General features: G+C 25.9%; 6 protein-coding genes across 12 annotated transcripts; 2 read left to right on the forward strand and 4 right to left on the reverse strand.

Moving 5' to 3' along the window:
- Nucleotides 1-341: 341 nt before the first annotated feature.
- On the reverse strand, nucleotides 342-3,972 carry LOC124950150 (major facilitator superfamily domain-containing protein 8). 2 transcript variants are annotated; one of them, XM_047496475.1, is made up of 10 exons: nucleotides 3,836-3,972; nucleotides 3,387-3,462; nucleotides 3,149-3,296; nucleotides 2,833-3,076; nucleotides 2,542-2,630; nucleotides 2,226-2,445; nucleotides 2,018-2,117; nucleotides 1,786-1,920; nucleotides 1,531-1,640; nucleotides 342-1,427 (listed from the first exon to the last, which is right to left on the reverse strand). In XM_047496475.1, exons 2-10 carry the CDS (start codon nucleotides 3,416-3,418, stop codon nucleotides 922-924), a joined length of 1,584 nt encoding a protein of 527 aa, XP_047352431.1. In that variant the 5' UTR covers nucleotides 3,419-3,462; nucleotides 3,836-3,972; the 3' UTR covers nucleotides 342-921. The 2 variants fall into 2 exon arrangements, with proteins under 2 accessions (XP_047352431.1, XP_047352430.1); XM_047496474.1 differs by lacking the exon at nucleotides 3,836-3,972 and having other exon boundaries at nucleotides 3,387-3,692.
- Nucleotides 3,835-7,227, reverse strand: LOC124950154 (general transcription factor IIF subunit 2). 3 transcript variants are annotated; one of them, XM_047496484.1, is made up of 7 exons: nucleotides 7,098-7,227; nucleotides 5,772-5,931; nucleotides 5,534-5,685; nucleotides 5,336-5,425; nucleotides 5,096-5,220; nucleotides 4,884-5,027; nucleotides 3,835-4,786 (listed from the first exon to the last, which is right to left on the reverse strand). In XM_047496484.1, exons 2-7 carry the CDS (start codon nucleotides 5,918-5,920, stop codon nucleotides 4,625-4,627), a joined length of 822 nt encoding a protein of 273 aa, XP_047352440.1. In that variant the 5' UTR covers nucleotides 5,921-5,931; nucleotides 7,098-7,227; the 3' UTR covers nucleotides 3,835-4,624. The 3 variants fall into 3 exon arrangements, with proteins under 3 accessions (XP_047352440.1, XP_047352438.1, XP_047352439.1); XM_047496482.1 differs by lacking the exon at nucleotides 7,098-7,227 and adding an exon at nucleotides 6,598-6,837; XM_047496483.1 differs by lacking the exon at nucleotides 7,098-7,227 and adding an exon at nucleotides 6,027-6,294.
- Nucleotides 7,049-11,927, reverse strand: LOC124950152 (WD repeat-containing protein WRAP73-like). 4 transcript variants are annotated; one of them, XM_047496477.1, is made up of 8 exons: nucleotides 11,773-11,927; nucleotides 11,641-11,694; nucleotides 11,389-11,571; nucleotides 11,061-11,240; nucleotides 7,928-8,197; nucleotides 7,668-7,824; nucleotides 7,391-7,600; nucleotides 7,049-7,313 (listed from the first exon to the last, which is right to left on the reverse strand). In XM_047496477.1, the coding sequence occupies exons 1-8, from the start codon at nucleotides 11,803-11,805 to the stop codon at nucleotides 7,108-7,110; spliced, it is 1,293 nt and encodes a 430-aa protein (XP_047352433.1). In that variant the 5' UTR covers nucleotides 11,806-11,927; the 3' UTR covers nucleotides 7,049-7,107. The 4 variants fall into 4 exon arrangements, with proteins under 4 accessions (XP_047352433.1, XP_047352432.1, XP_047352434.1 ...); XM_047496476.1 differs by having other exon boundaries at nucleotides 11,641-11,927; XM_047496478.1 differs by having other exon boundaries at nucleotides 7,928-8,074; nucleotides 11,641-11,926.
- On the forward strand, nucleotides 8,482-11,043 carry LOC124950146 (elongator complex protein 2). Its single transcript, XM_047496469.1, has 2 exons — nucleotides 8,482-9,810; nucleotides 9,885-11,043. Exons 1-2 carry the CDS (start codon nucleotides 8,621-8,623, stop codon nucleotides 11,029-11,031), a joined length of 2,337 nt encoding a protein of 778 aa, XP_047352425.1. The 5' UTR covers nucleotides 8,482-8,620; the 3' UTR covers nucleotides 11,032-11,043.
- Nucleotides 11,928-11,983: 56 nt separating the features above from the next.
- Nucleotides 11,984-20,492, forward strand: LOC124950145 (condensin complex subunit 1). The gene is made up of 21 exons (XM_047496468.1): nucleotides 11,984-12,321; nucleotides 12,412-12,546; nucleotides 12,628-12,803; nucleotides 12,891-13,030; nucleotides 13,128-13,209; nucleotides 13,286-13,348; nucleotides 13,417-13,650; nucleotides 13,744-14,076; nucleotides 14,191-14,377; nucleotides 14,464-14,768; nucleotides 14,847-15,239; nucleotides 15,306-15,550; nucleotides 15,624-15,744; nucleotides 15,847-16,146; nucleotides 16,228-16,352; nucleotides 16,447-16,701; nucleotides 16,806-17,078; nucleotides 17,156-17,298; nucleotides 17,382-17,705; nucleotides 17,783-17,884; nucleotides 17,970-20,492. The coding sequence occupies exons 1-21, from the start codon at nucleotides 12,207-12,209 to the stop codon at nucleotides 18,146-18,148; spliced, it is 4,230 nt and encodes a 1,409-aa protein (XP_047352424.1). The 5' UTR covers nucleotides 11,984-12,206; the 3' UTR covers nucleotides 18,149-20,492.
- LOC124950149 (regulator of nonsense transcripts 3A-like) lies at nucleotides 17,735-22,844 on the reverse strand. The gene is made up of 6 exons (XM_047496473.1): nucleotides 22,496-22,844; nucleotides 21,878-22,292; nucleotides 21,638-21,789; nucleotides 19,654-20,302; nucleotides 19,251-19,540; nucleotides 17,735-19,139 (listed from the first exon to the last, which is right to left on the reverse strand). The coding sequence occupies exons 1-6, from the start codon at nucleotides 22,610-22,612 to the stop codon at nucleotides 18,930-18,932; spliced, it is 1,833 nt and encodes a 610-aa protein (XP_047352429.1). The 5' UTR covers nucleotides 22,613-22,844; the 3' UTR covers nucleotides 17,735-18,929.
- Between the last annotated feature and the right edge of the window lie 231 nt (nucleotides 22,845-23,075).

Consider the following 23,075-nt stretch of genomic DNA (forward strand, 5'->3'; position numbering starts at 1 on the left):
TATAACAAATTGTTTCATATAAATTGCATTGCTATTACATATAGTTGTTTCAAGTAATATATTACTACTTAAAATAATATTACTTTTTATAATTTATATATAAAGTCATATATATATATATTTATATATAAAAGTATATATATATATATATATATATATATACTTTTATCCAACTTTGATCAAAATGTATATCTTTAATCATATATTCAAATATCACATTAGATTTAATATAAGTACATTAGAATTTCATATACTAGTTTTGTTGGCAAGATAATTGTATAGATATTATAATTACTAATATATTCATCAATTTTACTTATAATAATAATAACAATCCTGTTGACAGAATATTAAATGAATTATAATTTTATAGTTTACATAGGAATTTTATTTTCTTCATTTTTTCAATATATTTGAATATGTTTCAAACTATATATTTTATTAACTGTAAAATGTAAATGTTATTGCTTCAAATAAATGGTATATAATTTAATAATTTTTCAAATAATATTCGGTTTAATATATCTAAAAAGAGAAAAAATTATGTTACTTCTGTATTCTAATAGTTTAGTATCATTAATAAAATTTGTAAAATTATATCTATGATTATATATAGATAGTCTTTCTTTCATTTATCGTATATATTTTTTTTCTAAAAACTATATTGCATAATAAAAAAATGTAAATAGGCATCAAAATATATTGCTTCTTATATCATAATAATATCATATTTATATGTATAATCTATTATGATTGGTTGGACTTGCGCACATAGTAGAGTTCAAGTAAAATATTTGTTGATATTATTAGTCTCCAATTTCAATTTTTTGATATGAGAAAGTATAATTGAAATGTATATTATTTATATCCAGATATCTAAATGATATCACAAATCAAATTCTAGCTTTCTCATAACAATATTTACTTTTTATCATAACTTATATCACATTTGTGCGTTTCATTTGTTTCTTCAATATCAGATTTAATACGAACTAAAGGTATTACAGTATCTTGCTTTTGTTCTTCTTCTATATTATTTACTTTAATTATTGTCGGTGGTACTAAACGTCTATTTACTATTTGTAACCATACCATGGAAGCTAATAACATTACTCCTGTAATACCAAAAGTATGATATGTTCCAAAACGCGTGTAAATCACGCTAACAAAAACTGGTCCCAAAACTCTAGAAGCACACCCAGCACCTGTCATTAATCCCATCCAAACACCTTGTGGTCGTGGCCCAAGAACTTTACTAAATATAGTTTGTATTAAGGTAACTCCTATAGGATATCCTATACTAGTGAAACTATATCCAATAATAAATTGTAGTACAGTTAATTGTGGAGTATATTTGCACCATTCTTGAGTACTTTGACATCCTAATATTTCTGAACCATTCTCATTTGTAGTTATATTGTCGAAAGCTACAAAATATATACAAAAAAATTAAAATATGTTTCCAAAGCTATATAAGATATAACTTTAAATTAATTATAATAATAATTGATATATTTGATCAAAAGTTACATCCAAAATCAGCAATCTTTGGAGGATCAGGCCCCCATGGAATACAAAATAGTCGTCCAATAAACATAAATAGAAAACCACCCCATAGCATTACTTTTCTTTCAGCAAATCTAAAAATAAAAAAGAAAGGTTAGTTTGAATTAGAAACAAATTTATGTATATTAATAAAAATATACTGTTATTATACAAAAATATAAAATAAGTAAAACTATGTGCTTTTACTATGTGCTTTTTTATATTATAAAAAGAATTTACCTTTTACAAATAGGTCCAATCATTACAAACGTGATACATGCTATCACACCACCAATACTCATTAACAATCCCAAATAATATAAAGATTCAGTTTTTGACCAACCAAATTGATCCATTGTAAGAGGAGAACCTAATCTAAATTGTATAAATATAATGAAATAGTAAACCAAAGGATCATTGTACATAACATTTAAATATATATCTCCGAAGATTATAAATATTATTTTCTTACGTTTCTATAAGAACAAAATTAAAAACCAAAACAAAAAAGGCACAGATTAATGTCCAAGCTGCTAAATAATCAGACTTTATTGCCTTCCATGTTTCTTTTTCTACAATATAAAATGATATTTAGTAATAAAAATTAATAATGTTAAACAGACAGATAATAAGAGAATAAGAGAATATGTAATATCCTAAAAAAGGAAATGATTTTTTACCAGTAGCTTTTCCACCATTACGCATAGCTTCTTTTATAGCAATTGTATGCTCTTTAAAACTCCATGGTAAAAATAAAATGAAATTAATAATTCCCATTACAACATTTATCCAACCAGTCATTGTATACATATTAAATGGTAAACCTAGAAAATATAGAGTTTTATCACCAAGTGGAGTAACAGCAGCTTGTAAACCAGGTCCTACTACAAATCCTAAAACCTAAAATTTTAATTGATATCAATTTTTTATTACATAAATATTATGACACTTTAATAAAGAGAATTATTTTGTTTATATACTGTATAAGAATATTACCTGTGCAAGAGTAATCATAGAAACTGCCTGAGTTCTTTCTGTAAGTTTTGTAGCTGCAGATAAATATGATCTAGCTACTGCAACGTTAGCTGGAAATAGTATAAAATAAAATTGGTCAAATCGATTAGTATTTATTCTAGTCACAAGAACTTCTATTAGAATAATGAAAGTAGTACATACAAACAGATTTAAGATATTAATCCTATACTTTCATTGTTCATTTTTTTTATTCAACTGTATTAATAGATACAGAATAAATAATTGATAGATAAATAATTGAAATTCATTAACCAGAACTAACTCCAACGAGGAATCTAGCACTAGCCATAAGAGCCTTTCTATCGCCTGGTAGAATTTCTAGGATGCTATACATTGTTGATGCACAGATAAAAAGGAATAATGTAATTAAAAGAGGCATTCTTACAGATCCTCTTTTGTTGCCCCACCAACCAACTAATGGAGAAAATAGCATTTGACCTAAAGGATTAGCTGCTACTACATAACCCATATATTCTTTCCCTGCTGTGCGATCTAACTGAAATAAAAGTATAAAGTAACCAATATATTTCTATATTTTTTTTATAATGTTTATTATTTTAAATTATACCTTATCTAAATATGGCCAGACTCCAGTTAAAACTATGCTGAATCCAAGAGACATAAGAAACATAGTAAAATAAATTATATATATACTTTTCCATCGTTCTTTTTTTTCCTTAAGTGTTTCTAAGTCATCATTAATATAAGCAGACTGTCTAAAAAGTGAACAGAATCATTTAATGAAGAAAGGTAAACTTTAATGATTAAATTTATGTGTATCTTTATATTATTAATTTAAATTATACTTTTTGGCGCATATTTTCCTGAGCCGATCCATCAAAAAATAATATGTAAATATTTTTTTAAAAAGTATTTTATTTCCTAAAAAAATAAAAAATATTAGATACATCAAGTTTAATTCAAATGAATATATTAATTATTCGTATGTAAGTTTAACTGATAAAGGGAAATTACAGAAGATATAATTAGACCATATGTTACTATATGAAGAACAAAGAAATTTTATCTTCATATCAATTAAGTCAAATTTAAATAATTAAATTCATTACCAATTTGAACATAATTCTAAATAAAATAATATGATCAAACAAAGACAAATATGATATGTAATAATGCATTAGCTATCTGCATTACGTTACATTTTTGAAGTTAAATAATTTTATTTAATGAAATCATTTAATTTAATATAAATTATAAATTTATAGAAAATTTATAGAAAATTATTAAATCTTACACGTCTGTGCTCTTATTTGTACACCGTTGATTGATTACGTTAAAAATTTATGAGGTTAAATTGACATATTTATCTTCACAATTGTTTACACGATCTATCTTGTATCATATAATATATTAAATTTAATCATATAAGTCAATTAACACAAATATTAATAAATTAAAAGTCACAAAAGATATGAATACATTTTTGTCTATTCATACTGCACTCTCCCGGAATTACATTGAGATAAATTATCTAAATAAAATTGCCTTAGATTATCGAAGTTATTTATAGTGAAAAACTAGGGAAATCAAGATCTTATTCAAATAAAAAAGGTTTATGCAGATAAGAAATCATAAAGTACAATTTGTATTAATCATAAAAACATAATATAAGAATATTTCCATTGCAATTTCATTATCTCATTAAAATATCTTTTCATTATATTTTCTGGTAATATTTTATATTAATTTTCGTAGAATTCTTAGAAATTAATAATAGTATACTATGAAGAATTTATTTACTATTTGCTTCATAGTGTAATATGATATACTGCTTGCAATAACATGATCGTATTTTATCATAATCACGAAATGTGATATAAAAATAACAATTCGTAATTTTAGAAAATGCGCATTAATTGTAATTTGTATTAAAAATGCAAACTAAACACGTAGGATAATTGAATCTTAATTTATCAGTCTTCAATAATGTTTTTATTTATTTAGAAAAATAAATATTTTTTTTATAGAGTCCTAGCAATATAGTCTTTTAAAAATAAGGTTATTTATATACGCAGATACTATCTTAATCATCATCGGATTCATTAGTTTTTTTAGAATCATTTTCTGCAGATTTCTCTTCTTCTTCTTTATAATGTCGATATTCTGGTTTTAATTCCCACATATTTCGATGTGGATTTTTCAAGTTGTAGTTACATACTTCATTAAGAATTTCTTTTAAATATACCTAAAATTAATATAATACAAAATCATTAAAATTGAATATATTAGTTATATTATAATAATTTAGATTTTTAGGGTTATTAATTGATTTTATAATTTACAATTGGTTGTCTTGTAATTTTTACAAGATCTCTGATGTTATAATACTGATGTTTTTCAAATGCTGCAAAGAGCATATCTAAGACTGCATCTTTATTATCTCTCATTTTCTTTCCTTCTGCTTTCTTCTTTTCAGCATATTGAATCTATAAAATATATCATATTTTTATGATATTGCACATTATTAGAAATACAATAAATAAAAAATACTTACATTATGTTTGTGATCAGATACAGGTTTGAAATTGTGCACTACCCTATCTAATTGTTGAACTTGTCTTTGTGGCACAGATGCTTTTTTTATACTTTCTAATTTTAATTTCATATAACAATTATCCGCTAAAAAATAAAAATAAATAAATAATGTTAAATTGATAAATAATTAATGTTAAATTAATACTAACATAACATATATTTATCTTCGTACAAAATGTTTTGTACAAATAAAACATACCGTATGGACGACACTCTAATTTTTGCACTATTCTTCCTTCCATATACAGTTTTTCGCTTTCAGGAACAATACTATCAGATGTAACTGATGCTATAGTATAAATAAAATAAGTGATATAAAAATTTCTTGGCCAAAATTATTCTAGCAATAATGCATAAAAACTATTTTGCAAAATAATATTACATTTCCAGTACTTACGTGTAACATGCGAAAAGACTCCTAACATTTGTCGAGTTACTGTGGTAACATCAAGTCTATGCTGTTTTGGAATATCTTCTTCCCCTGGTTCTTTTAAAGCTAAAACAGCTTCTGATAGCCTGAGAGATACTTCTGCTTTTTGACCAGGATTTCTAATGTTTAAAATATAAACTAACTGTTTAATCATTTTAATAGAACATATAATACATTTTATTTCAAGTAATCTGTATAATCTTACTTAGTTATTTTTAATTTTCCAACTTCTATGTTTCCGGGTGCCTTTTCCCATTTATTGGCAATGTATTTTGGAACTTTAACAAGCCATACACCTCGTCCTGCATTACTTAAATCTAATTCCTTTTCTGTATGAGGACTATTAGCAGACATGATCCTTGATACTTTTGCAAAATGTAATAAATAATTGTATAATATAAAAATACTAAGAAATATATATTTATTAATAAAAGTAAAAAGCAGTTTTTACAAATCTCACAATTTTACTAGTAATGAATGCTAAAATGCAAATTAAATATATTGATATGTTGCAAAATTAATAATGTTAAGGTTAAGAAACGTTATACACTTTAACTTATTGTACATATACATTTATCTTCTTTTTGAAACAATACTTTTATATGTATTTAATTTTATTCATGATAAAATTTATAGAATGATCAATAAAAAATTAATAAAAAACGTTTTTACTTAACAATGCAACGTTAATAAACTAGCTTTCATTAGTGTAACTACTTGTTTTCACTTATTACCATTTACTACACAGTAACTAAATAATTAAGTAGAGATATATATATGCATATGGAATGTTTCTAGATGATCTAGACAACGCAATATCACCATCTTCCCGATATTATAAAATAAGTCCCTAGCAACTTCATTTCTATCTAGACTTCAATATCGAATGTCATTTCAGAGTTAGCTTAATTTATCTTTATCAATATAATTATAATATATATAAAGAAAATAAAATTAAATTTTCTATTATTAGCAATTTCACTACGTATATGCGCTACAATATTTTATATCTTAAGGCTGATCACACATACTTTTCAAAACAGTAACAGTAAGATTTCGACCAATTGTGTTACTCGATTCGGCCACCATACAGTAGCAGTCAAAAACTCATGTTCGTTCATTATTATGGTTCTTATGGACAGTCAATCAAATTACGAAGTTGTTAACGTCACAATAATTGATAAATTTACTTTTAAAGCTTATAAAATATTTCTCAAATATTTCAAATAATTCATTCCTATAATATATACCACAACAAATAAAATCAAACTCGCCGTAGTAACACTATATTATGGAATGTTATCTTGCAGCTCTTACGTTACGGTTACTGTTACTGTTTTGGAAAGTATGACCAATATAATTCTATATCTTTATTTAGTTGATATCATTTAACTGAATAGGTTGAGCAAGTTTAGTATAATTCAAAATTAATTTTACTAAGTAATGCTATGTATCCTATCATATAAAGTAAACAATTTTAACAAATTTTGTGAAAATTTATTATCTAAAAAAAATAATTGTTGATACATACATGTATATTATTAAAATTTATTTTCCATTTGACAAATAGCAACTTTATTATAGCCATATAGTATAAATGTTTTTCCATTAGAATGCCAATGAGCATTTAAGGCTGTTATACTGTTTGGTGTGGGTATACATATTGCTTTATCCGGTGTCCATTCAAATATATATGCACATTCACAAAAAACCAATAAATGAACATGTGTTGGATTCCATTTTATGGCTATAAATGTAATAAAAAATATCACTGATTGTTTAACATTTTAATCACTGAGTAAATTAGTTTCAAGAACCTCATACCTGTAATAGTATTTTGAAGTAATAAATAATCGATATAATCAGCAACTAAATCCCATATCCATAATGTACTGGGATATAATTGATGCTTTATGGCTAAATATCTACCACATGAACTGTATTCTATGATATCGATTTTGGCAATTGAAAATTTATTACTATTATCAATTTTTCCTATTTTAATATTCAATGGTCGGCCACTTTCTTCTTCCACTAAAATCATATTTATTAATCTCAAAATTTTCCAGAGAAAATAATATATTAAGTATATATCACTTACATGTATGTTTGTTGTTTAAGATAGAAGGTTTAACAGAATTTTTTGATTGAATGACACATTCTTTATAAACTTTGTTTAAGTAGTTATTTTCAGAAATAACAGGTTCCAAATATAATTGTAAGATTGGATCCCATGTTATATGATTAAGAACTACAATCTATATACAAATCGAAAATTTATTATGAATGAAATTTTTATAAGAAAGATTTAATCAAGTACAATATAAAATTTTTCTTGTATGTATGTATATATATATATACCACTTCATTAAATCCAATGACTGCTAATAATTGACCACTGGCACTCCATTTTACATTTTCAATTCCTTTTAATTCTCTTACTTTATCACATACTACATCAGAAATATTTCTGTTCTTTAATGGAGAGAACACACCAATATTTTTTTCCTTAAGAGTAGAATATATAATTAATTTTGATTCATTGCTTAATGAACACCATATACACAATAGATCATTGTCTGGAGACCAACATATGCCACTGATACTATTCAAACGTTCACATATAAGTTTCTAAAAAATATTTTCTCTTTTTATTAATACTATACTTATTCTTAATAAATGAAATAAATTTTAAGTTGGACAATTGTATAATAATAATAATAATTATAATTATAATAATAATAATAATAATAATAATAATAATAATAATAATAATAATAATAATAATAATAATAAAAATTATGGAATCTATTGCTAATTTAAATTTGAATGCAAGTGAAAAATCAACCATTGTAGTTTCAACTAACTTACCAATTTCATAAGTCTCTAGCATACATTTCCTAGGGAATAATTTATTTATAGAATTGTTATTATTGACTTTTAAATCGCTACTATAACCTCCGATTATTTCTATTAAAATTTATACACACTTTATTTACTAATGTCAGTAAATTATTTTTATATTTAGCCCCCTTTCCCTAATAATTATAGAAAATGACAACTTGCTATATATCTTGTGCTTGCAATCGTGTTCCACATTCAATTGATTGGGGAAGAAATAAATTAATTTGTTATGCAGCATGTAATGCAGTGGCAATATATAATCCAGATGTATCAAAAATTGGTAAAGTTTTGCAAACACTTCATGGTCACAAAAATCGAATTAATACAGTGCAATGGATTAAATTCGGAAATGAAGATCCAGAAATAGAAATATTATCATGTTCATCAGATGGTACTGCAATTATTTGGAGTAATTTTCATGGTTCTTTCAAATGTACTTCTATTTTAAATGTGGGTGAAATTGTTACTTTTAGTAATTATTTATACCTTGATAATACATTTAATGATACATCTTTTAATAAATTATTAATTTGTACTGGCTCAAGTACAGGAGACTTAAAATTATGGCTAAGAAATGATGATAATAATGTTGTATGTTTTCAAACATTAACATTTGGAAGAAAATTACCTATAGAAGCTTTTATATCATATTTACCATATAGTAATTATTCTTTACTAGTGATAGCTTTAGATGATTCTTCAATTCAATTATACACTCAAAGTTCAAAAACTACAGATTTAAACTTTGAAAAAGCTCAAATTTTACTTGGACACGAAGATTGGATTAGATGTATAGATATTACGAAAGACATAGAAGGAAATATTTTAATAGCAACTGGCTCACAAGATGCCACAATACGTTTATGGAAAATTTCTATACACAAAGAAGAAAAATCAATTGAAGAAATACTTGAGCAAAAGAAACACTTATTTGAAGTTAATGGAATAAAATATAACACTACTTTGGAATCTGTTCTTTGTGGTCATGAAGGCTGGATATATGGTGTACATTGGTATCCAGTGAAAAAACAAGATGGCATCAATCATAATTCAACAAAATTATTATCTTGTTCTTTAGATAAATCAATGATTATATGGGAACCAGATCCTGCTACTGGAATATGGTGTGAAACTGTAAGAGTTGGTGAAGTTGGTGGAAATTCTTTAGGTTTTTATACATGCAAGTTTAGTCCGGATGGATTAAATATATTGGCACATAGTTATCATGGATCCTTTCATATATGGCAATACACTAACTCAGCAAAAGATTGGATTCCAAGATTTGCACCTAATGGGCATTTTGAAGAAGTAGTAGATCTTTGTTGGGATCCCAAAGGAAGGTTTGTACCATAGATAATGTTTCTTAATGGTTTTTATAATATAAATTATAAAAATATCCTTATTAATGTAACAGATTCCTCATCACTACTAGTACAGATCAAACAACACGAATCCATGCACCATATAAAGATGGTTTAACAGAATTGTGGCATGAAATTGGCCGGCCACAAGTGCATGGATATAATATGGCATGTTTAGCAATATTGAAGCCTTATATGTTTGCTTCAGGGGCAGAAGAAAAAGTAGTACGTATTTTTACTGCACCATCAAATTTCAAAAAATATTTGACACAGATTGCAGATACAGATGACTTCGAAAATATGGTAGCTGAAGGTGCTAATGTACCGGCACTTGGATTAACAAATAAAGCAATATTTGATACAGAAGTTAAAAGAAATGAAAATTGTTTAAAGAATGAAGATTACAATCCATTAACAGAGGAAGAATTAATGCAAGATACACTTTGGCCAGAATTACAAAAATTATATGGACATGGATATGAAATATTTTCCATGGCTGCTAGATATGATGGATTATTGTTAGCTACAGCAAGTAGATCAACTTCACCGGAATATTCTACTATAATATTATGGGATACAAAAATATGGTCACAAATTCAAAAACTATCATCTCATCAGCTGACTGTTACACAGCTTTCATTCTCACCAAATGGTAAATATTTATTATCTGTATCTAGAGATAGAAGATGGTCATTATTTGAATGCAATGAAAATTTTTACAACCTAGTTGCATGTAGCTCAAAACGTGATAATCTTCATTCTCGTATAATTTGGTGTTGTGCATGGTCACATGATTCTTTATATTTTGTAACTGGATCTCGAGATGGTAAAATTGGTATATGGGATGAAACTGTAAAGGAAGTTAAACCTATTGTACCATTAACAAGTTTAGATGTACAAAATCAATCAGTTACAGCACTTTCTTTTGCTCCATTAAAAATAGAGGAGTATTATATCTTAGCTGTAGGCTATGAAGCAGGTCACATTGAAATTTATAAACTTATATTAAAAACAGAAGATTGTCTGTGGAAGAAATATATAATGTATAATACTGCACAAGCTCATCACTTAACTGTAAAGAGACTTGCCTTTAGGCCTCAAGATAATAATCAGTATAATAAACTACAGTTAGCAAGCTGTGGATCTGACCATACTGTTAAGATTTATAATATTGATACTTTCAAAAATAAAGATTTATAATTCTATTAAAAATATAATTTTTTACTTACCCTGCTTATTTTCCAATTAAAAGTTTTATAAATGTCTACTGTTTCATTACCATTATCTGTTATTATCACAGCTAATCGATCACCGTTTGGGCTAAACATTAATTTATTAAATGCTGACGATTTCAAATTTGGTATATGTAATACACTATTATCTTCTAGTGACCATATAGATACCTGAATCTAAATAATCAAGGAATAACTGTTTTAGACTTGACAGTATGAAATAGATATAATAAAATATGAATAATTTGAAATCATTTAAATATTCAATTTTAAGCTTGATCATTACTTGTAAAAATGTAAAAATTAAAAAAAGTATTAGACATACATTGAGTTCTGATAAAGTAAGAAGATGCTTATTATTTGATGACCAAGTAATGCTTGCTAAACCAGCACTGCCTTCTATTAATTTATATTTCCATTGAGGATAATTTAATGAATATACTTGCACAACAGCTTTTGTTATATTAGCACATAAAATATATTCGTTGTTCGGAGCCCATTCTATGTACTAAAATAAATATATATTTAAAATAAGAAAAAAAGATTAGTTATTAGCAATTTATTTATTTGAACTAACCTCGATTATATCAGAGAAAATGAATGATTGGACAGTATTCCATGTTTTTACATCCTTTAGAATTAAATTTACTTGAAATGCAATTGCTAAATATTTACCATTTGTTGAAAAATAACACAATTGATTATTTACGCGTAATATCTTTTCTTCTGTTTTCAATGACATCGCGCCGTTTTCTTTTGTGCAATCAGTGATAATTCAGTTTGACCATCGTTTTAGTTAAAATATATTTTTTAAAAGTTTGCTAATTATAGTAAAAATGTGATATTTTTTATATTAAATAATTAAATATAAATAATTCTTTTTCATAAATAGGATGTATTTAAATATAGAAATGTATATATATTAATATTACATGACATGAAATATAAATGTTTTTTTCTATGTATTGTCAGCAGTGAAATTGAAAAGTGACAGTTAAAAACAGCGAACTTTATTGTTTATGAATCGTGAACTTAATCTATGGTAAACTTACGTTAGCATTTTTCGTCTGCATTATTCACTATTTACTATAAACTATTTTCGTAATTGTGATAATCAAAGAAATATATAAAATAAATATAAAAATGATAAAAGATTTCATAATTCCTTTAAACAAGGATGAACTTTTAACATCACATGCTGGACAGTATTCTGTAGAAAAAATTATTCCACCGGGAATGGTATCAAAAGCTTTAGATGGTAAGTAATTATTTATAATAAATTGTTTATTATAAAATAGCTATTCAAGTTTTTAAATAAATTTAATAAATGTTATAAATATTGTTCTAGCTTCTAGAATTACTTTGCAAGCAGATGGAGCAAATTTTATTTTAACTTGTTTTGATACATTTTTTGCTGTTTTGGTCCATGGCAATAAAATAGAATTACAATTTGCTTTTACTTCTTTTAGAAGAATTTTTAAAGGTCTGTATTAATATTATTTAAATCAATATTAATGTATATTAAATAATATTAATGTATATTAAATAAATTTTGTTAAAATAGGGATACAAATATTGGTAACAGATTTGGAAAAGATTTTTGATCAAGGGAAAGAAATAGAAGAAGAAGAAAGACCGAAACTCTTATGTATCAATAAAATGTTGGCTTATTTAGTTTCACAATTCATTTGTCATATAAATGAACAAATAAGTAAAAATTCAAGTAACATACAAAATTCTGTAAAGATATTATTTATTTGCGCATTTATTAATACATAATATAAGTATGTATTAAATATGCTGATGTTTTATTCCTTTTTTTCATAGCGTAAAAAGAATGCAAAAACTGATGAAGAAGATAAGTGGGACGATGAACGACAGAAAGTATTAGAGCTTATATATCGATGGCTTCAATTGCCATTACAAAAAATTTGGAAACCTTCAATTGTTGAAGATTCATTTGTAACGTAAGTTTAAGAAAAGCAGAATAGATAGCATATTATTGTAAAACTTCTTAGCTGTACTTCTATATAAATGTTATTAATAATATTTATATTTTTTCAGAGTATTATCACAAATATGTTATAATGTATTAGAACACTGCAAGGATATCAAACAGAAACATACAAGACAAACAATTTTTGAGGTACTATTTTCATATTTTATGTTATCACACTCATAAACATGATTATAGAAGTTAATATATTCTTATTTTTTAATAGATTTTGGGAACTCTTATTAAAAAGTACAACCATGGTATAATTTGTATCGTAAGAATTGTTCAGGTATGTATATTTTATATTTATTAATTTCAAAGTTTAGAAGAAATTTAAATAATAAATAAATATGATAGCTAGTTAAATTGTTTGACACATTGCCGGCTTATATGGCCACTGGTGTTGTATACATGGATGTTGAATGTGGATGTAATGGTCTTCTAAAACAAATAATAAAAGAACTTGATCAAACTGAACCAGTAGAAGCAGAAAGTCGCAATATATCTGCGTTTTTGGAAAATATAGCTACTTTGAAACCTGATATTATGTTACCAATCATGGATAATATATTGGAATATCTTACAAATGAAGTACGATTTTTAATAAGGATATATTATTTTTGAAATTTTAATATATTAAATTTATTGTTTTATTAATAGTTCAAACTCAATTAAAATTTGTAGTATTATATTATGAGAAATTGTGCCATTGGAATCATAGGCACAATAGTCCCAACAATGTTGACAAATGAAGATCTTACTCCAGAACAAAAAGAACAACGAGATGAATGTCTTAATAGTTTATTTGACCATATATTGGATTGCAATGCATATGTAAGATCTAAAGTACTGCATGTTTGGCAAAATTTAAGTTGTGAAGGAGCCATACCTTTAGCAATGCAAGGGAAACTATTGAATGCTTGTATATCACGATTGCAAGATAAAAGTGCAAATGTTCGTAAACAGGCATTACAATTATTAAGAACATTACTTCAAAGTAATCCCTTTGCTGCTAAGGTCAGTAATATACAGATATATAATACAAGTTATTTCATTAACAAATTGGATGATTATAAGATGATAGTACATGTAAAACTAAATGGATTTATTTTTAATATTCTTACATTATAGTTAGAGGAGATAGAATTTTCTAAATCAGTGGAGAGAGAAAAAATAAAATTAAAAGAATTACAGACACTATTTGCCTGTAATAGTGAACCTGGAGATATTGAAAGATTAGAACTTTGGAATACTTTACTTCCAGATATAAAAAAAGCTATTAAAGAAATTATAGAAAGCGATGATGAAAATAGGAAGAGTAAATATTTTCATATACCTTATTAAAACAATGTTGTTCTTATTTATATGTTATAGAATTTAAGAATTGTATATATTATATTGCAGATGATAAAGAAAAAACAGATGATGATGTTGATCCAAGTTTAGCATTTGAAAAAATAAGACAGTTAATATTAAATGGAAAAGTTTTTGATGCTGTCTCATATTTATGGACAATCTGTACAAAATTGAAAGATACTCCTAAAATAGAAAACCTTTCTTCTGAGGCAAAAAAAGAATGTTTATTTACTTTTTTATTAAAAATTTTTATGGAATCAGAAGATAGAGTAACTAAAGAAAACGTATCACAAGAAAAGAAAAAGCAAAAAGAAGAAATTAAAGCACAAAAACGACTTATAAATTATTTAGAGGTAAAAAAATGTACTTTTTGCATAATTAATGTATATATAATGATTAAAGAGATTAATTAATACAATTGTCTGTTAAAGAATTCTTTAGAATTTGCAACAAAATTAAAAAATGCTATACCTTTAGTGGAAACATTACTTTTTTCTACAACATCTAGTGATGCTGTTGAAGCATGTACTTTACTTGGCATAGCATGTCAATTCGGTGTAACAGGAGCAACAGCTTCAGTGAATAAAGCATTGTTTCAAGTACTACATAATGATCAATCAGTACGCCGCAATTTAGCTATGGTATATAAGCAAATATATCTTGATAACACTGAGCCCCAAAAATCAGCTAGACAAAGAGCTATTATTTGTGTAAAGTCGTTAATAAATTTGGTGAAAAAACTTCAACCTGGGCAAAGTTTATCATTGGAAGAATTAATTAGATTATGGTATAGTAATAAAGAAATAAGTGAAGAAACATTACAGGTATGTTATATAAAAGAAAATTTTTAAAAAGAGTATTTTTTGTGCTTATATGACGTTTATAAACAGGTATTATGGGAAATATTTTCAATGAAATTACCTGATACAACACCAATAGAGAGTAGAGCTGCTTTAATATTAATAATGATGATAGGTCAGACTGAGAGTGGAGTAATAATTGAAAATTTGGATGTATTAGTGAAAATTGGATTAGGACCACGGGCAAAAAATGATCTTCTTTTGGCTCGAGATATCTGTAGAACTTTACAGAAAATTAAGCAAGAGAATCAGAATATTGAAGCTGCCCCTATTAGGTAAAAAATAAAGTTTAATTAATAAATATAGTATTTAAAATAGAAATTTTTTTTTTATATGCATCTTATATAGGTATCCAAATAATCACAATATGTTTAAAGAAATTATTATACTTTTAAAAGATAATTTTTATAATTTGAAAGAAAATGGCTATATTTCATTTGCTACTGATGCGATTAATGTAATATATAAGGTGAGTCTTGTTTTGGCACAATCATTTTTTTATTGTTCCTTTTTTTTTCTTTTTTTTTTTTTTAATTTATATTTAATTTTCAAATATATTTTATAATTTAAGTTAGCTAACCAACCTCAACATTTAATAAAGAATTTTTTATTGGATATTTACAAAACTGAGCAATTTACTACTGAAAATGATAAATCAATAGTTATATCTTCCATTGTATTATCAAAATTATTACATATAGTTGGACATATTGCTATAAGAGAAATGGTCCACTTAGATACAGAAATATACAAGGAATTAAAACGAAGAAATAATATACGAGATCTAAAAAAGAATAAGAATTTAAATAAAGACAATTCAAAACACAATGTAACTATAACTAGTAGTAATAGGAGTGTACGTAATAAAGAGGTTTGTTTGATACATTTATTTTCTATCGATATTTATATTCTTTTTTGTTTTTTTCATTTAATAAGAACAAGTGTTTTATAGAATTTACAAGAGGATAATGGAGAAGATGCTCTAGAAGGTGCAGCAGATGATACTGATGCTGAATTTATAAATACTGCATTAGAATCTGAAATAGTAACTGGTAATGGATTACTTACAAAATTTGTGTATGTATGCCACCTAGATATAATTATCATTGTGTACATATGTTTTATAATAATAACACAAATACTAAATAATATAATTATTATTTGTTTATAGGCCCATTGTATTAGATGTATGTCAACATCCTGAAAAATATGGTAATGAAAATTTACAAGCTGCAGGTACACTAGCTTTGTGTAAAATGATGACAGTAAGTTCTGTATTTTGTGAAACATATCTTCAATTATTGGTTACGATATTGGAACGTTCACCTTATCCAGGAATCAGAGCTAATGTTCTTATTGGTCTAAGTGATCTTACAACTAGATTTCCTAATCAAGTAGAACCGTGGACAAAACACATATATGGAAGGTAATTCTATAATAATAAATTTAATTCAATTAATTTATTAATTAATTTTTTAAGTTGTTTTACTCGTTAGTTAAAGGCAAGTGAAAATAACATTTTATTTACAGACTTCGAGATGAAAATAATCACGTACGAAGTACTTGTGTTCGGGTACTATCTAATCTCATAATGAGAGAGATGGTACGCGTTAAGGGTCAGGTATCAGAGTTAGCTCTTTGTATTATAGATGAAGATATTCAAATTCAACAAGATACTAAACATTTTTTCAAAGAACTTTCACAAAGGGGTTATGCTCTTTATAATGTGATTCCTGATATATTATCACGATTATCTGATCCGCAAATAAATCTTAATGAAATCCATTTTCAAGAAATTTTTGGGTAAATATTATGATCTGTATATACATGTGAATATTATGGAAATTTTTATTCTATTTTTTTTCTTTTTTACTTTATAGTTTTATTCTGAATCTGGTACAGCATAAAAAACAAATTGATACAATAATCGAAAAAATTTGTGCGAGATTTAAACTTGCTACTACAGAAAGACAATGGTGTGATCTTTCTTATTGCCTTTCAATTTTACCGTTTAGTGTAAAAAGTAAGTATGATGTAATATGTGTAGTTCTAAAAAATTAATATTATATTTCTTCTTTCTATTAGAAAATTAATATTATGCTTCAGGTATAAGACGTTTGATTGAAAGTTTACCTCTTTTAAAAGACAAGATACATCATAAACAAGTATTAAAAACACTTCAAGGTATAATAGAACAAACAAAGAAAAAATCTGATACCAAATCTGTATGTTTGGAATTAGAAGAAAAAATAAAAGAGTTATTAGAAGGGTCTGAGAACACTGAAACAAATGATAATATTTTGATGCCACCACCGAAAACGTTATTACAACAAAAGTCTCGTATGGGAAGACAAAAGGATAGCGAAGAAGACGAAAATTATTCTGATACTGATATAGATTCACAACCTATAACAAAAAAAAATCTCACTCGTAGGAATTATATTTCAATTATATCTATATTAAAAAATTTAAATGTAATATATTCAAATATTTTATGTACATTGCAGCAAGCCATACTAGGAAGAAAATTCGTGTCTCCAAAGATAACTCCGATTCCAGTTCAGAATCAGATAATGACGACCGTGAACAAAAAGTTACATCGAATAGAAGTAAGTGTTTTCTAATCAATAAAATGTTTTAAACAGTGTAACTATAGTATCAAATACTATTATTTCTTAATATTTCCGTCATTAGGTAGTACGAGATTAAGAAGCTATCGAAAAGTTATGAACTCAACTCCAACTACACAGTCTCCATTACCAAAGAGAAATAAATCCAGTAAAACAGTAAAAATATCTGACAAAACACCAGTAAGAACACCTAGACAAATGACAGAACGAGTATCAACCCGATCGTCACGATTACAAAAATAATAATAATAATACATAAAAAATATTATCGTAAAGATAAAAGATTAAAGAATAAATATTATCATAAAGATAAAACATTAAAGAATAAATATTATCATAAAGATAAAAAATATTATATCATTAATTTTTTATACGTGCACGGATATAGGTATAATGAAACAATATTTAAATTAATATATCAATAATTACGAAATTATTGAAATTAATTTCATTTATTGGAAAATAATTTAGTTTTTAATTCTGCTTTACGTTTACTGTGCAAAATTTAGCTTATATAAGTATAAAGATGATAAGAAATTTAAAAAAGACATATTGTGTTATATATTTGTTGAATTTCTTAAGAAAAATTAGTGTAAAAATTTATTTTAGATGATATAACTTTAGTTTATTCCTTTTTTATTGAACGTTTATTTATGTAAAGGTAAATATGCCAAGTATCTTTTTGTAATATTCGTAAAAAAAATGAAGAAGTAAACGATAGAACTTATCAATGAAACGAAATTATATTTGCGTATGAGATGAATTAACTCTCTATTATCATGACTTAAATTAAATCCGTATTATTAAATGACTTAAAATTCCTGAGAAATAATAATATTAAATCATGTAAAAAATAAATTATTTTTGCATTTGATATCATGGAATTGAATATACAAGTATGAAATGTGGAGGAGCAATATATGGAATTGAAACATGATATTATCCTGATCTGGCTATTTGTAAAATATATGCTATTTGTTTACAATATAGATCGTACATATTAATAAATGTGGCTCAGTACATGTTATGAAATATCACGACTAACACTACGCTTAAATGTCATAGAACGAACTTCTGCTCCAGATTTAGCAGATTTAGAAACAGCGGAAGTTGTATTTGGAGTTGGACTTTGTGAAAGGGAAGCCCGATCGTCATTAGTTGATTTTTCCCTTTCTAATCGCTGCTTACTAAATTTTCCCATTCCTGGTCTATAGATTTCCATGGCAGGTCGATCCTAGAGTAATAAAATGTACATATAATCAAATAAATTTCTAGTTTTTTTTTTTTATTTTAAATACAAAATATCCTTCCATAAAGTTATTTAGTTGTAATATGCAGAAAATACCTTGTTTCGAATTCTACGTTCTAATCGTGGATCTTTTTTATCTTTTTCTTTATCTTCATTTTCAGATTTTTGTAAATTACTTTGTCCATCACCATCTAAAGACTTATGACGTCTCAGGCAATTATTGTCCCCTGTACCTCCTTCACCACCACTTTCTAGAGAACTACGTCTTTTTACAAGTTTTGATTCTTTTTTTTCATCAGACTCAGTTTCAATACCAGTTTCTCTATTAATGTGTTCATTAGATCTTGATTTTTCTGTTGCATCTTTTTCATTCCGAATACTAGTTTCTATAAATAATGTATATATGTAAATTTTATAATATCATTAATATTTAATATTATATAAGTATAATAAAAATGTAACAACAGTTAAGAAAAGATGCAGAAAAATTATAAGATACCTGTATTCTTATTTTGATCTAATACAGATTCAATATTCTGTTCACTTTCAATTAATTTAATGTTTCCACTGTTTTTTCCATTATTTCTTTCCATTATTTTTTCCACTATTCCTTTAGAGAGAGAAGAAATTAATCCTTCTTCTGTAAATTCTTGAGAAACATCCTGATTTTCTTTCATTATACAAGTAACATTGATATTATCAATATTAAGATCCACATTATGCCTTTTAGTTTCTGCCAACCTTTTTTTTTCAAGTCTCATTTTTTCATAGCTTTTACCTCTTTTCTCTTCAATCCTTCGTTCTTTACATTCTTTGAGATCTTCTTTAATGTCATATTTTCTATCATCTCTGACATCATTTTTTCTGTCTTCTTTAAGGAAGTCTCTATCATCTCGTCTTCCATAAAGTTTTTTATCTTCATGTCGTCTTTGATGCTTTATATCTCTGTCCTTATTTCTATCATCCATTCTTTCTCTATATCCTTTTGTTAAAGGTTTCAAATCTCTATCTCGAGGTACTTTTTCACGCAACTTTTCGTCCCTTTTGTTGCGATTCTTTAAATCCTTTGGTGATGCTTTATCTCTTTCATCTTTATTTTCTTTATTGTCCTTGTTTGTTTCTTTATCCAAATCGGGATTCTTAAGCACCTACAATAAATTTTATTTATGTATATAAGATTATTTTGAATTTAAATAATGTAAGATTAATTTACATTGTACTAATTTTAAATGTAGTTACATTATAATATAGTATAATTATAAATCATAATTATTATAAGAATAAAATAACACAATCACCATTCTTTAAAATAACTTAGTTCGAAAAGTTTATTGTATAAAAATTATATAATAATAAATCTTTTATGTTTTATCAAGAGTATATAAATTTATTACATATTAAAAGAATCTATAAGCTTACAAAAAGATCATAAAGTAAAATAGTTTTCAAGGAAGAAATTTGCTCCCCATAAATAGACACTTTATAGAAGGTACAATTACATGGCATATTCTTCTTGACCATTCATTTGCAGTTTATAAATTCATGAATTTTTTCGTAATCCAGGTAAGCTTATTCTACAAGTTCTATAATTATATGATTTATCACAATTATGCACTGCATTATGGCTTCTTGAGTGGAGTGTATCATTTGTCATATGCAATTTCCACATATTATGTATATTTGTAAATGGTGTTTCAGAAAACATAGAGAAATACTCACTTTTTCCAATATATTGACCAGATTTAAATTTATGCTTGTTATCTACGTAATTATTTTTAGTGTTATGCCAATAATAAATACACCTCTCTCTGTCCCATTCAAGATTATTGTGCATATAACTTTCTTTATGTAAATCACAACCATTGTTAAATTTGTACTGTTTATTATTATTTCTGATATATTTCTTAATAAGTGATACACTTTTATTAGGTTTTATATATAAATTTTTAGATTTATTGCAGCAGTTCAATTCTTTGTAAGCATGTAATTTACTTTCGATTTTTAAAGTACTATTTAAAATATCATTACTTTTTTCTTCAGATAGAAATACTTCGTTTTCATTTTTAATTTGGTTTTCAAAACGAATGGCTTCTAAGTTTGTACATGATAAAGTTGTAACAAAACAATGCTTGGAGCAGAAATCTTCAATATTATACACAGGCTGTGAAGGGGAAGGTCTAAATGAGCAAATACAGTGAAGAACATAGAATTAATACATCATTTTAACAAAGTATAAACATTTTATGATCTAAAACTATGTTTAATATAATAGTTCCATTATTGTTTTCATTAAAAAAATTATGCAATCAAGTATATAATATTCTATACTGTATTTGTCTTCACTTAACCAACAAAAGCATATAATTTTGCATGTTATAACATATTTAACAATATGTATTGTATATAACTATTAATTTAAAAGGCAATAAAATATAACATAAGAAATAGCAATAATCCAAATGTAATATCAAATATATATTCACCTTAGATATAATTGGATCTTCTTTAGTTCTCCGTCTTTCCAAGTCACGCCTTCTTCTCTCTTCACGTTTTTCATCTCTGAGACGTTGCTTTTCTTGTTTACGTTGTTTTAAATATTCCAGAAGAGGTGTTGTTGTAACTTTTTTTAATGTATCTACAAAAAACAATGATAAAATAAATTACAGAGAAGATAACATTAAAAATATTCATTTTTGTAGACTATAATTGAGTCAATTACTCACTGTCTGCTGGCTGATAAGAATATTCTGTTTTTGGTTGGGCGATAGTTGAATCAGTCTCTTGATTTTTAAGACTTTCTAAGAAACTTATATAATATGTATCTGACTCCACAGTACCACATTTTAAATCTTTTTTCTTTCCAATTCTTTTCTTTGGTAATCTTTGAAAAGGTGCAAATTCTACTACAGCTGAATATTCAGTGCCTTTAGAGTCAACAAATACATAATTATCAAATTTTTCTCTGAACATGAATATATCTTGTTGATCCATAAAGTTAATATAAGCACGGGAAAATGCAAATTGACCAAGTGACATATCAGCTTTAACAAAGTACAAATAGTCATGTTCAGGCAAAGGAGAAATTTGCTCAATGAACTGGTCTTGAGTCATTGTTGGTGGAAGTCGACGAATCACTACCTAATTGACAAATTTAATTCAACTTGTTAAAAAGGTAAATATTTTAAGTGATAATATTAAAAATTATGTTTTGTTATACTTATAAATGTGTGTGAGTGTGTGCATATATTATATATATAATATATATTGTTATATATATGTATATAATATCAATTTTAAATATTTAAAGTATTAACAGATTGTAACATTTTTTTTATTAATACCTTAGTCATAGGCCGGCATTTCTCTTTTTTGTTATCTCTGAGTTTACCAACATCCGGAGAACTAGCCTGTGCTTCATTTTGCACGGGTGTTTCAGGTTGCTGTGTCTCTTCAGTCATTCTGCTTTTGTATTAATCAAATTCGGGAAAGATCAAGTATTATTAATAATCATTCGTGTTACTTTAATCAGTAAAATATTCCGGATATAAAATTTTCTTTAAGACATTTAGAACACACATTAGCGTTTACAATGCTTTCACTGCCATCTTGATTATTTATTATCAGCATTAACTGCGAAAGCTTCAACCGAATGGCTTAAAGAGTTCAGGAGTACTTGAATGTCGATGAAGTATAGATGTTTCATTCGCTTTGACTTGAAAATTCGCAGACTGAATTAGATTGGCCACACAAATTTTTCGAAATAACAACGGTAAAGTTTTGACCAATCACGTTGCTCGATTCTGCCACCTTAACAATAACCATAATAATTACAGTAGCGATTGAAAAATTTAATAAGTTGGTATTCTACTGTTATGGTTCTTACCGATATCCAATCAGATGGCAAGATTATCTGATGTCACA

The sequence above is a fragment of the Vespa velutina genome, chromosome 6 (assembly GCF_912470025.1).
Source record: "Vespa velutina chromosome 6, iVesVel2.1, whole genome shotgun sequence".
NCBI classification, from domain to species: Eukaryota; Metazoa; Arthropoda; class Insecta; order Hymenoptera; family Vespidae; genus Vespa; species Vespa velutina.